The 13597-nt window shown below is 37.9% G+C and overlaps 1 protein-coding gene across 3 annotated transcripts in view; it reads right to left on the reverse strand.

Annotated features, from left to right (window-relative positions):
* Gls (glutaminase) overlaps positions 1-12500 on the reverse strand; it is a 76700-nt gene extending 64200 nt beyond the window's left edge. For all 3 annotated transcript variants that reach the window (XM_048345070.1, XM_048345072.1, XM_048345073.1), the window contains exons 1-3: positions 11882-12500; positions 803-899; positions 325-446 (exon numbers count right to left, since the gene is read on the reverse strand). In XM_048345070.1, the coding sequence (XP_048201027.1) occupies positions 325-446; positions 803-899; positions 11882-12267 (605 nt within the window). In that variant the 5' untranslated portion in view covers positions 12268-12500. The remainder of the gene's footprint in view (positions 1-324; positions 447-802; positions 900-11881) is intronic.
* Between the last annotated feature and the right edge of the window lie 1097 nt (positions 12501-13597).

Here is a 13597-nt window from a genome sequence, read left to right on the forward strand (position 1 = left end):
ACCACATAAAAAAGGAACTAGAGAGACTAAGGTGAGAAAGCTTGCAAGATATGCAGATAGTGTTCAACAGAGCACACTCAAACTGTATGCAGTATCCAGGTAAGATACACTGGAAACATCCACAGCTAAATTTCCTTACCACAGACTCAAAGAAAATATACTGCTAACCCATTGTATGATAAACTCATATATAATACCATCGTTTTTCTTCAAGTAAATCCAATACATAGAAAGCACTGGCCTTCAAAGACGCAATTTTGTTTTAAAGCAAAATCACCACATAACATAGCAAATCACTGTTAAAGGTTTGGCAGAAATTTTTACTTTTTAAAAAGATCTTTGTCTAGCATGACACCATCTGATGTTGTTTGAAGAGTTAATCTTAACATATCCATACACTCTTTCAACCTGGGATCAGACGTTCGCAATCCTGTAGATTTGAGTGCCTGTTTTTAAAAAAATAAGAGTTTGTAAATACATAGTGCAAATAATGTATACGCTTATTCCAACTACAAGTTTTATCCCTGTACACAAAAACATCTACCCAGACTTGACCATGTATGTGGCATTTGTTTCACTATTACCCAATTTCTGGACAAGTTTCTCATTGTTTCTTTCATTTTCTTTCACTGATTACCTTGAAATGAGCATGATAAAATTTGAAAAACATAGTAAGAGAAACAATGTCAGTCAGAATCTACATGTTAGATGAGTTTTAAGGTTGTATTTCAATAATACTCTATTACTGGTTTAATATCACTAACCGTCTTAAAAATTAAGATAGAAAAATATAAAAACTTACTGTAATAAATTTATGAACAGGTATTTTTTCTTGTCCTTCAGCAATTGTATAGAACAGCAAATCTTCCAAGCTAGGTAACAGACCCTGCTTTATTTTACTAAAGGGGAAGGAGAAAAAGAATATTAATCCTGTGTGACTATATTAACTAAGCCTGTTATTAATCATTGAGCCAGACTATAGCTAAATTGATCAATTAACCAAAACTACAATCATAATAAACACTGATTTACCAAAATGACGCAAGTATCACTAAAAACCATACTGAAAAAGAATTTAAAAATATTACATAAGTACTTAAATACTCCCAAGGTTTGAAATTCTATTTACCAACTCTAGTGATCTAATACCCAGTGATCTGTTACAGTAATACCTTCCCATAAAATCCAGTAAAATCAATTAATACTAACTACAGAGTTCAGTAGTCATCTAGGTAAAGGTCAACACAATTTTTTAAATGCAATTATTGACTATAATAACTATGTTATTCAAATAATGAACCTGACAGGAAGAGACAGTAATTTACTTCTAAAGCAATGAAAGTTCACAAAACAGATTGAATTATACAAATCATAAAGACAGTTGAAAGTTTTACCATAAAAATACACTAACAGCAGAACAATATAGTGCAAAATTAATGACATTTTTGGTGGATTTTTTTGTCATTTCTTGTATGGGGACTGAAAACATTTTATTATTCAGAACACCAATGATTATCATAAACAATATAGTGATATAAGGATTATATGTCTAAGACAGATCAATCTACTCTCCCATCAATTATGATCATTAAAATGTCTGAGGAAGATATATGTACATATTATGTATATATGTGCATGTATAAAATATAGAATACAAATATAAAGTATTTGGAAAAGCCTTTATCTGTGCCTCAAGAAAGAGACTAGGAGAGAGAAGAAAATCATTTTCTTAATTTTATAATTTAATATAGTCAACTCTACAGTCTTAAGATATAGATAGCAAGTCATTAAGTAAAGTAGAAACTTTCATAAGAAAATTATATTAGTTTTGTTTAAAAAAACTGGAACACATTCTGCCTGTTTAAAACTGTATTTCTGTATTATTTAGATTTCTAAATGCTGTTTGAATCAACAATTATGTAATAATTTCATACATTAATATGATTGTGTATATTTAGTTATTTTCAAACTACTAGGGATCCCTATAATTCTATCTTAAAAGACAGTAGAGGGCAGGGAATATGGCCTAGTGGCAAGAATGCTTGCCTTGTATACATGAAGCCCTGGGTTCGATTCCTCAGCACCACATATATAGAAAACGGCCAGAAGTGGTGCTGTGGCTCAAGTGGCAAAGTGCTAGCCTTGAGCAAAAAGAAGCCAGGGACTGCGCTCAGGCCCTGAATTCAAGCCCTGGGACTGGCAAAAACAAACAAACAAAAAGACAGAATCTAGAGTTGGTTTATAAGGCATGTACATGTATACATATACATATAAAAATTCTCGGGCTGGGGATATAGCCTAGTGGCAAGAGTGCCTGCCTCGGTATACCCGAGGCCCTAGGTCCGATTCCCCAGTACCACATATACAGAAACCGGCCAGAAGCGGCGCTGTGGCTCCAGTGGCAGAGTGCTAGCCTTGAGCGGGAAGAAGCCAGGGACAGTGCTTAGGCCCTGAGTCCAAGGCCCAGGACTGGCCAAAAAAAAAAAAAAAAAAAATTCTCCCAAAGGAAATATTTATGTTGTCATTAATGTCATGTTTTCAAAATTGTTAAACCAAATTTTAGTTTCAAAAACAAACCTTAAATATGTATTTTTAAATTATTATTTTAAAATTCAGTGATATGTCTTAGACATATAATTATTCCCTGAAACAATTTTTGCCAGTAGACAGTTAAAAATCTGCAATATTTTAATAGCTGAAATTTGCTGATCATTTATATTCTAGATATTACATATACTGTGATTTAATCTTCTATTGATCTTTTGATAGAAATACAATTACATAAAATGAAGACTATTTCCTTGTATGTTAGAGGTAAAAAATTTATCATTTGTGTAAAAAAAAAGAATTATCTCTATTTCAAGGTGAAAAAACAAAAGCTGGGAGAAATTAAGAAACTTCCCAAGGTTATACAGTAGTAGCAAAGAATTTAGAATCCTTGTTTCTCTGAATCTGGAGTGCAAGTACTCACTATACTATGGTGATTCTAACTTACTACTTAATTATTACATTTATAAGAAACAATTTTTCTAGGCTTATCTTGATCTAATACCACTTTAAAAAAAGTTCAAAAATAATGGTGATCTAATATTTAAAGAAAAACTGAACCAGCTGTCAAAAAATTCATAGATAATAACATTCCAATTTTTTACAGAAAATGGTTTGTCAAATAAACTTCAGAGAGTGGCAGTTTATCACTTTAAAAAAGTGCAGAATAAGCTTTCCACGTATTTACCACACCAGTAAATGGTATTTGCTTTGTCTAAAAGCTATGTAAATAACATAAAATATACACATCTTTAGCTTATACACATCTTTATCTAGTGCAAAAAAATTAAAATGACCATGTTATTGCCATAGCTAACAAAAGGGCAAATGTTTACTTGCTCTGGAAAAGAAACTAATTTTTATCCAAAGGAGAAAGAACTTAAGCATGTCTAACAATTGTCAAAATCGATAAAACAGAAATGAGTACCTAACTCAGCACTTAAAAACTAAGACTAAGGGGCTGGGGATATAGCCTAGTGGCAAGAGTGCCTGCCTCGGATACACGAGGCCCTAGGTTCGATTCCCCAGCACCACATATACAGAAAACGGCCAGAAGCGGCGCTGTGGCTCAAGTGGCAGAGTGCTAGCCTTGAGCGGGAAGAAGCCAGGGACAGTGCTCAGGCCCTGAGTCCAAGGCCCAGGACTGGCCAAAAAACAAAACAAAAAAAAAAAAAAAAAAAAACTAAGACTAAGCCAGATAAAGGTGTTGAGGCCTGTAATCCTAGCTATTAGGAAGCTGAGATCTGAGGATTATGGTTCAAAATGAGCCCAAGCAGACAAAACAGACTTGTATCTCCAATTAAGCAGCAAAAAGCTGAAAGTGGAGGTATAGCTCAAGTGGTAGAGTATCACCCTTGAGCAAAAGACTACCATGAAAAAAATGAGTTAGAATCATTATTCCAATAAATAGAATACAAATATTCTCCCCAAACTTTCAAAATCATAGAAATTACAAAGATCATTCTTACCTTACTCTCTTTTCTCTCATTTTTTAAATCATAATGCACTCGCTATTAAAATCCAAAAGCTAAAATCTAGTTTTTAGAAACTATATAATATCTAGGAAGTTTTAAGCTTTAAAAACAAAAAATAGATTATAACTATAGCAGGCTTTCACATTGTGTGATCAGAAATTATTAATAAATCCAAGTTACACTTACAGGTTCTGTTTATATTTCATGAAAAATTGTTAGACACTTAGGAACTAAAATACACTTACAAGACAAATCCTATCATTGTTTAATATTTTTATATTCTTTCCTTAACTTTCTCTTATTCTCTTTAATTTCTGCTTTTAAAACCAGTTTTACTTGTTCTTTTATACATTCATCTCCCTACATTAAGCTTTACAAAATAATTGCCTTTAAAGTGTAAGTGGGGGGAGAAGGGCCAGAACTCAATATATAATGTTCTTGTCTTGCATGTGGGAGGCCCTGGGTTTAACCCCAAACATCACAGGAAAGGGAGGAAAAGAGGAGGGGAAGATTGAAAAAGATAGATAAAAGTATATGTACAGTATTATGTTGGAACATTTTTAAACTCTAGAAAGGAGAAAATGTAGTATAATGCAAAATTCTAAGAAAGGAGTTAGGAAATCCAGTCATCGAACTCTGACTTCACTGTGGTAATAAGATCACGCTTTTAAGAAGAGGTGGCTTTATAATGAACCTGAAAGATGGGTAGGAGCTGGAAGCATGTAAGCACAACAACAGAATAGGATTTCTGGCAAAGAAAACTGACTAAAGGGATTAAGTCAGGTATTCCTAAGCTTTACAAAGACTAAAAAAACACAGCACAGGATATATGCATGCGTTTCTTCTATTTATAAGTTATTATAATGCCTACTTTTCAGGTTTGAGAAAGACTTCAAATAAATCAACCAATAAATAAAGAGACTACCCCTCCTCCCAAAATACATACATATGAGGTTTATATTCAGGTCCAACTTCTATATAACATGAAAAGAAGCATTGTTTTTACTCTACCAACTGGCCATGACCAATGTCACACAACTAATTCTCTCAAGCAGCTGGAACAGAAGTAGTCCCAGAAAGCTAGTCCTTCATTCCTAGTTCTACATTTTCCTACATTCAGTTGTTAGCAACCTACTTTAGGAGGATATTTGGAATTCATTCAGAATGAAAGATCCATGCCCCTTGAAGGATTCCCAAGCAAGGGAATTACTCATGTTCGATAGCTACATTTTTGTTTGGCCTTGTTAAAACTATATCCTGTATGTAGCAAGGATGAGATTTTAAGTAAAAGCTGCTGTTTTAATTGGATTTCACTAAAGAAATTTAAAGATACAGTAAAAAAGCACAAGAGCTAGATTTATATGAAGAAACATTAGATGTTTAACACAAGAAGCAGTATACCTGTTTCGGGTAAGACAGACAAGGAAGGACCTAGGCAGATTAAATCCAAAACGCCCAACTGTGTCTATCTAACAACAAAATTATTCCATGTATCCTGTAATAATGTATTCTACTGGGAAGACTACATATATTATGCCTTCTATCAATGAAATCACTTTGATCCTACTAAGGTTACTTGTTCAACTAACTAAAATATACAGGTAGAGGTTAATGAGAAGCAGCTTTCAGCTACACAAAAGGAAAAACTAGCTCTAAAAATGAAATGGATTGCCTTTCTACAGGGAAATATTCAAGTATACATGAGTAACCATCTATATAGAATATAACAGAAAAGGGGGGGAAAAAGCAGCAGCTGGAGAGATGGGTTTTAAGATCTCTTCCAAACATGAACATAAAGAAAGCAATCAATTCAATAAAATACATTACTAAACTGTTAATAATGGGTTTAAAAATTAAGTTCTAAAACTGTAGCAACTCTTGTAAAATATTAATGCTCTTTAAAAGCACTTCCAAAACTAATTGTTTTGAGTTGCTAAAAAACAGACACCCTAAATTTCTATCTTAAAAATCATAATCTTGAATTAAGGCACAGGTACTTCTATTTTACTTCAAGCTTATGTTGCTAGCCTAGATTCCTAAAAAGGTATGACTATAAACACTTCATACAATTTAAGAATAATTGTTCTTCAGAAACTTTCTACTTTTCTGTTGTTGTTGCTAGTCCTGAGCTTGGGCACTGTCCCTGAGTCTTTTTGCTCAAGGCTAGCACTCTACCACTTGAGCCACAGCTGCACATGGTTTTTTGGTTAAGTGGAGAAAAGAGGCTCACGGACATTCCTACCTGGAATGACTTTGAACCGTGATCTTATGCTCCTGAGTAGTTAGGATTATAGGCAAGAGCCACTGTTGCCCAGCTAGTTTCTACTCTTTATACTTTCTACTAAAAAATCAAAGGAAATGCCAATCATTTAAAATATTACAATGACAAGTTTAAAAATATTACAATGGCAAGTCTGAACACTTGAGAAATCTGTTCCAATAATGAGTAAATCCTTAAAGCTATCAATTTTTTATTCATTATGCAAAAATAAATAATCGTGTGTTTTACCAAAAGTAGTGCATTCTGTTTAAACATTTTCTTAGAATTCATAAGCAATACTGAATGTCACATCCTTTCTCAAGAATCCAAGGCACATTAACATTTTAGTGGTAAATAGAGAACTGCCACATACAGTTACAGACATAACCCCTGTTTCATAACTAAACCATATTACACCTGAGTAGATTCCAGGATAAACCTGGAGTACAGTAGTGTCTACCTGAAAGCTGTATACAACGCTGAAAGATACCAATAATTAGTGACTACTTTTACAAATGTATTTGTTCCCTAAGCTGTGTTGACAACTGCTGTTCTAGCAAATGATGTAAAAGGTAAAAAAAATACAGGCACTATAAAATACAACCTTGATTTATACAAGATTTCACTGTTGAGGGCTCTTTAAAGAATGGAAAACATACAATTAGACTTTCAGTTTCTACTCATGTTTCCTCATTTAAAATACCACAGATATAGGACAGTCTTTTACTGATATATTTCAAATAATTGTTCAAATTATGAATTCAGAAGTACCTGCAGAACATTTCTCAATGTGATTTTCTTTTCCAGACTAAAATAAGGTATTTCTCCTCACTCCCCCTTTTTGGCCTCTATTGTCTCACAGATAAGGTTAAATTCTATTTGGTAGTCATTTCAGTTAGCTCATTTTGAGGAAGACAGAGTTCTCTAAAAACAAGAAGCTAAAACACAGAAACGAAAATTCAGGATTTAAATTCTGTTCAGTGAATTTCAAACTATAAATCAAGTCCATGTTTATCAATGGCTGACAGATATACATAACTCAATGAAAATATTAGACTGTAACAATATTATGATGTATATAATTTTTACTTGTCATTAAAACAAATGGCTGGGAAGGTAGCTCAGTAATATAGAATGTGCTCAACATTGACAAGGCATTAGGTCTGATCTCCTACATTGGGGAAAAACATTGATAACTAGAGAAAAATTTAGTATTAAGGAAATCACAAATAAAACAGTAGAAGAGATAATAAAAAAAAATCCAAAGGAAAAATTAGATGTACTTTGACTCTAAGTGAATTATTAATGTTTACTTTCAGAAATTCACTACATGCAATATACAAATGCTATCCTATTTCAAGAGGTTCTCTTTTCAGTTCTAAAATATATTACCTACATCTGCCAAGTACTATCTCAAGTTCATTATTAAAACTGTTGTATGGACCCAATCCAATGTATGCTTGAAATACCTAAGTATTATTCAATTCTATCTTGAAATGCATTCAGAGTGCACATGCAATGACTTTCTTGGTCTATATACTTTCCACTAGTAATAGGAACTAATTTATCAAAACTAACTCCAGGAAATGGAAATATGGTGTGTGGGGGGAGGGGGAGGTTGTTACTGATGGTGGCGGTGATGGTGTTTGTTTTTGCTTTAGTTTCTTTTTCCTTTGGTGGAGGCAATGTAGGAGCACAAGACAGGGAGGGAGGAAGGGTGAACAAATGTAATCATGCTTCTCAGTTTACACTATGTGGAAAATGAACGATGCAATGTATAAGCAGAAATGGGAGAGGAAAGTGGGGGAAAATGAAGGGGTGACACTGTCCAAAAAAAGAAAATGAGTACATTACCTGACCTATAAAATGATAGGCCCTTTGTACAATAACTTAATAATAAAATTATATTTTTTAAATTAAAAATAAATAAAACAGTATGAACTATAAAATACCATACTATCAAAAGCTAGGAGAGTAATTTTGCCTGCACTTTTATGTTAAAATTATGAGTATAATTAAAATATATTTTAAAATACTATGTAGATATGTAACCATACAATAACTGTATAAAGGATATGTGATATTAACAGAAAACAATAAACTATTTTCCAATAGCTGGAATGAGTTCATACTTCCCATCATTTTTGGATGGGAAGGGCTGGGATCTGTCAATTTGACAAGAAAAATTGTAATATCACTTTAATGGAATATTTTCAACTTTGTATTTTATGTACTGTTTTTTGCAACAGCCTGATATCTCTGTTAATCATCTATTTTCTAATTAAAAAGTCCAAACAAAGGTAACTTAACAAAAGTTCTTTAACCACCTTACATCTCCCTTCCCAAGGATACTCCACAAAAACAGGACATGCACTTCCAGACTTTATAGAAATTAAGCGTTTCAAACAGAATATAAATGTGATTTAAATGTCCTTGTTAGGTAAACCTTAGCATTCAGGTTAATCAAAACTCTTGAATACGCATCACTGTATCTACATGAACAGTGATTAAACTATCTTATCAATAGTATGCAAAATAGACTGAATTAGAGAAAAGAGACATATGATACAAATTTTAAACATAAAATCATCAATGTGAAAACATAAATCCAGATTAGGAGTTAAACAAAAGTAAGTGTCAAAGCTGAAAGTAGGGATGTGCTATTGAAAAGGCAGATGAGTGGAATAAAGATGTCAGCCTCAGTTTATCCAGTGAAGAAACCCCCAAAGAGCTAGAAAAGCAAATAGAGCAACTTTTAAAATAATGGGAATGAGTGGTTAATAACAATATTAAGTAAGGCTAATACAGGAAAAACTGAGCAAAGATTACTACACTTCTCTCTAATATGTTGGTCATATAACTTTAACCTAAATCAAATAGAAGGCATAGATGTTAATAGTCTAAGGCCACACATATGTTTCAGAGTTCCACTGGTTTGTGGGGAAAAAAATAAATAAATAAATTGGTTGTGGAAAACAATAAACAGATAACCTGGCTGTAGCCCAATGCCTTCTATACTCCTAAAATAAAGAAAATATAAAGAACCAAAAAGAAAGAAAAGCAAATATCCCAATCATATGAACTGATATTGTTGTTAAGCACTAAATTCATTGACCTTATTTACCAATAAAACAAACGAGAAATTTAATATAAATCATTGTTTTTATAAAACAAATGTGCAACACTTTGTCAAAAGAAACTTCCGGAAAATGGTAATTCACAGGGCAATGCCCTTAACAGGTTTTTATAATAAATGAAATAATTTTACTCTCCTTTAAGTGAACAAACATCTGGATAGCTTTTAACACATGCCAACCATTGTTCTAAGCCTTCTACAAAATGGCAACTAATTTAATTTTCACATGGCTATTTCTTTTAGTAACACTCTATAAAGTGCAGCAGAATCCTGAGTGTTTAAAGATGACCTATGCTTTGGAGTCTGACCATTAGAACAGATAACAGAATCAAATGGAAGCTAACCTCCCAGAATGAAATATTTGTCACATATAGGCAAGATGGAAGGAGTCAAGGAATAAGATGCAACCTCTGGAAAGTAGATCACAGAAATCTTAACCAAATTAAAATTCTTCATAACCTTGAGGTTAATACTCTTAATTTTATATGTTAAGTTAAGGATATCTGGAATTCACTTAACTATCAAAACATTGAAAGTACTGTTATTTATCTGAATTACTCCTGAGTATGTCTAGCTATAGTCCAAATTTTGGTACAAATATACATCAACCACATGCTCCTTTGAACTAAGGTAGACAAGGTTATCTTATTGGCACTTAATTCCTTGGTTATCTAAGCCAGTCTTGAGAAATGCCCTCCTTAAACTGGTTTTCTTGGAACAGGATGGGGCATTATCCAAAACAGTGTTCCAAAGTTGTTATGAGATGATCTCTTATTAAGAAAGCAATGAAACCAGTAAGTTCTAAGCAATCAACTAAATCTGATTAAACTTCAATTTCTTATCTGACAATAAGAAAAAGTGAAAAGGACCCTTGGGACAACTGAAAAGACACAATCAGTCTTATTTTTAGTAGAAAGCAGTCTCCATCCTGCAGCCTTTAAGAATAACTTAAATGGTAGTAATGCACTTTGTAATTCTGTTAACTCTGGGCATATCTATTTAAACTCTTATTACATGCTTGGTAAAGCAGATGATGTTAAAATGAGTCCCAAATGAGATTAAGCACACACATTCGGTGTCCAAAACATCAGAGGGAGGTGAAAATTTAACAAAAGTTTAGAGAAACACTTGAAGGGATTTGCGCTAATCAAATATTAAATAATGTGCCAGGGCTATATATACTTTGTGGTACAAAACCATAATCAGCAAATATCACAAATGTTGCCCATTACCAGGTGCTTTGTTTGAAAATAACAATTTTTAGTCTGGGAAAACAACTTTTAGGAATTTCTTAAGGAAGGTCACAACTTCAAGTACAGGAAGCATCAAGTAAGCCTGAGATTGAAAGTATAAGGATCACACTTTCGTTTTGACTTAAGTTAGTCTAGGGCAGGAAATAGAATAAAAGGCAAGAACAGGATATATCATGTCAGCATAAAGTCAGAATAAAAAGGTATAAAGAAAAGTAAATGTTCATCTCGATTAGGAAAACAGTCTAGGTTTGTCTATTTACATTACACAGGACAAAATTATTCACAAGACCCACATCTCATTTCTTTATTAAAGATCAATTTTGTTTGAAGATTAAATTACTGTGCTATATGCATGTAAGATGAGTCAGTGTCCTATCACAAGTCACAAAGCCTATTTACTCAGATTCTTCACTGCATTTTATGTCACATCTCATTTTAGCTTTCTGACCTTTTATTTTCTCAAAATCTGCCCTTGGCATGGGAGCCATCAAACTAGCCAAAGCTGTTCTCCAGTGGAAATGTGAACAGGTGGTCTGTGAAGGATGCCTCATCCTCTAGGCCACATGACCCGATTCCACATAATCTCATTTCTGAAACATTATTTCCGGTGCCCCGGATGGCTCTCTACGCACACACGCACGCCTGAAGGAACCACCTTTATAAGTATGAAGCACACTCGGCCACATCTGGCTGCCAGTGGGATGATGGCAGGGGCGGAGGGGGAAGGCAGAGCCTGGAAACGCAACGAGTCAGGAGGCACGAGCTCTGCTCACAGCCTGACTCCTAAATGTCACTTGGTGGAGATGTTTCGTGCGGCATCACCCACGAAGAGCTGGGCTGGCGGCCAGGCGCTGCAGCCTCAAGCCGAGGGGGCCGAGCACGCGGCGCGGGTGGAGCTGCAGGCCTTTCCTGGGCGGGAGCCGAGCTCGGGCCGGGCTAACCCAGCCGGGCTCACGGCAGCTCCACTCTGGGCTACTCGTGCTGGGGAGGGGAGGGGAAGTGGGAGCCCGGCAGAGGGGCGCGCGGGCGGGGAAGGCGCGGGCGGGGCCGGGCCTAATCACATGGCGCAGACGATGCAGGCCTCCTGGCATCGCTTTCTTTCTCTCTGGCGAGCCCGGGCTTCCATCCCGCCCCGCCGCAGCAGCCCATCCCTCGCGGGGCCCCAAGTCAGAGCAGAACCAGGCCTCCGCCACCCGGTCGAGACACTCACTTTTCACCCGCGGCCGCCAGCTCTTTGCCCTCGCTGTTGCCGAACGCGTCCGTCTCCCCGGCGCTGTCCTTGGGAGCGGGCGCCGGCGGGGCTGCGGGTGGCGACGCCCCGGCCTGCGGCTGAGGGCTCCCCTTGCCCAGCTCCTGCAGAATCTCCGAGGGAGAGCTGGACAGGCCCCCGGCGAGGGGCCCCGCCGGCCGGCCGCCCCCGCCCCACCACGGGTGGAGTCGCGCGGCGGCCGCCAGGCCCGCAGCCGACCGGCCCCCGCCCGGGGGGCGCCGGCACAGCGTCGCCAGGGGTTGCGCCCGCCTCAGAGCCGCGCTGACCGGAGCGGGCGGCCGCAGGAGCAGGTCCCGCAGCATCGCCGAGCCTCGCAGCCGCATCATGCCTCCGCGTCCGTCGGCGCCCGCACGACTGGGGAGGATGCTCCGGGCGTGGGTGGCCGCTCTGGTCTCCGAACGCAGCTACCGGAGGGACGACGAGAGGACGGGAAGAGAGGTCAGCGGCGTTGAGTGTGGTGAGGCTACGGTTCCAGCAACCACAGCCGCCGCCGACACTGAGGCTGCCGCCGCCGGTAGCAGCTCCTCACACCGCCGAGGGCTCCGCACTGAGGCGGACGCGCAGGGGAGGGCTGGAGACATTCCGCGCGCACCCACCCGGGGGCGGGACAATGCCGGAGACCCGCCCCTTTTGCCAGCTCCGATTGGCTCACACGCTCGACCTCTCTTCTGATTGGTGCTGGTAGCAGTCAAATTTCTCTCCGCGCCGGCAGCGCAGAGTCGGGCGGGGCCAGGGATCGAACTGACGTGTGAGGTAGGGGAGCTGGGCTGGCTCTGAAGTAGCCCCATGGTTCAGGTCGCCCCAGACTGTTCTAATTGGCGACTGTGGGGTTCGGGTGTCTCGCGGTTTGTGGAGTGAGTTAGTCCCGGTCGTCTCTGGTGCCTGGAGCTGTGTAGAACACTAGTGGGCACGACCGCCCTGCAGAAAAGGGCAGGGCGGCCAGCGGCGTCCGACCCTGAAGTCGGAGAGGAGCTAGTCGGGCCTTTCTGTAGACGCCCAGCTATCTAATCTCACCGGGGAGGGGCGGGGAGGAGGGGGGGGTGACTCCTCTAAGGACCTCCATCCTGCGAAGGCTGACCTGGACATGCTTCATTCCTCTCCCAAGTTGACTTGAAACTTTCCATGGCTGGCTACGACCCAGATGGGAAATGTTTTGGAAAAAATGAGCAAAATCCTTTCAGCTATGCGACTTAAGCCAATGGGAGGGCTGGTATGTGTTGAAGGCAAAAAGAGAAGAAATACGGAATAGAATGGTTCTCCCTTTCTAAAGTTGGTTTTTCTGTTTTAAATTGACACCAATAGTTCAGAATCACTGAACAGCAATGATTCCATTATTACGGTGGTCTGCTTGAAAGCAAAATTGTAGGATGTTGTTGTCGTTTTTCTATTTTAAAAGCTGCCTTATTGTTTTAAAATAGTAGCATCTCAATTGAATATACTGGTTCTGGACATCCTTCCAGTCTAACGAACTTTTTATCCACTGGATTTGTGGGACTGTGAGTAAGTCTCTAAACCTACATACATTCCACTCTCGGATAAAATTGTTTTAAACAATTTCCTGAAACTGAAGTTTAAATCTGACATCCACACAGGTTGGCATTATGATTTTCATGAAAACAGGAAGGGTGTATGTCAGGTGCATTATTAATTGATCAC

The sequence above is a fragment of the Perognathus longimembris genome, chromosome 4 (genome assembly GCF_023159225.1).
Source record: "Perognathus longimembris pacificus isolate PPM17 chromosome 4, ASM2315922v1, whole genome shotgun sequence".
NCBI classification, from domain to species: Eukaryota; Metazoa; Chordata; class Mammalia; order Rodentia; family Heteromyidae; genus Perognathus; species Perognathus longimembris.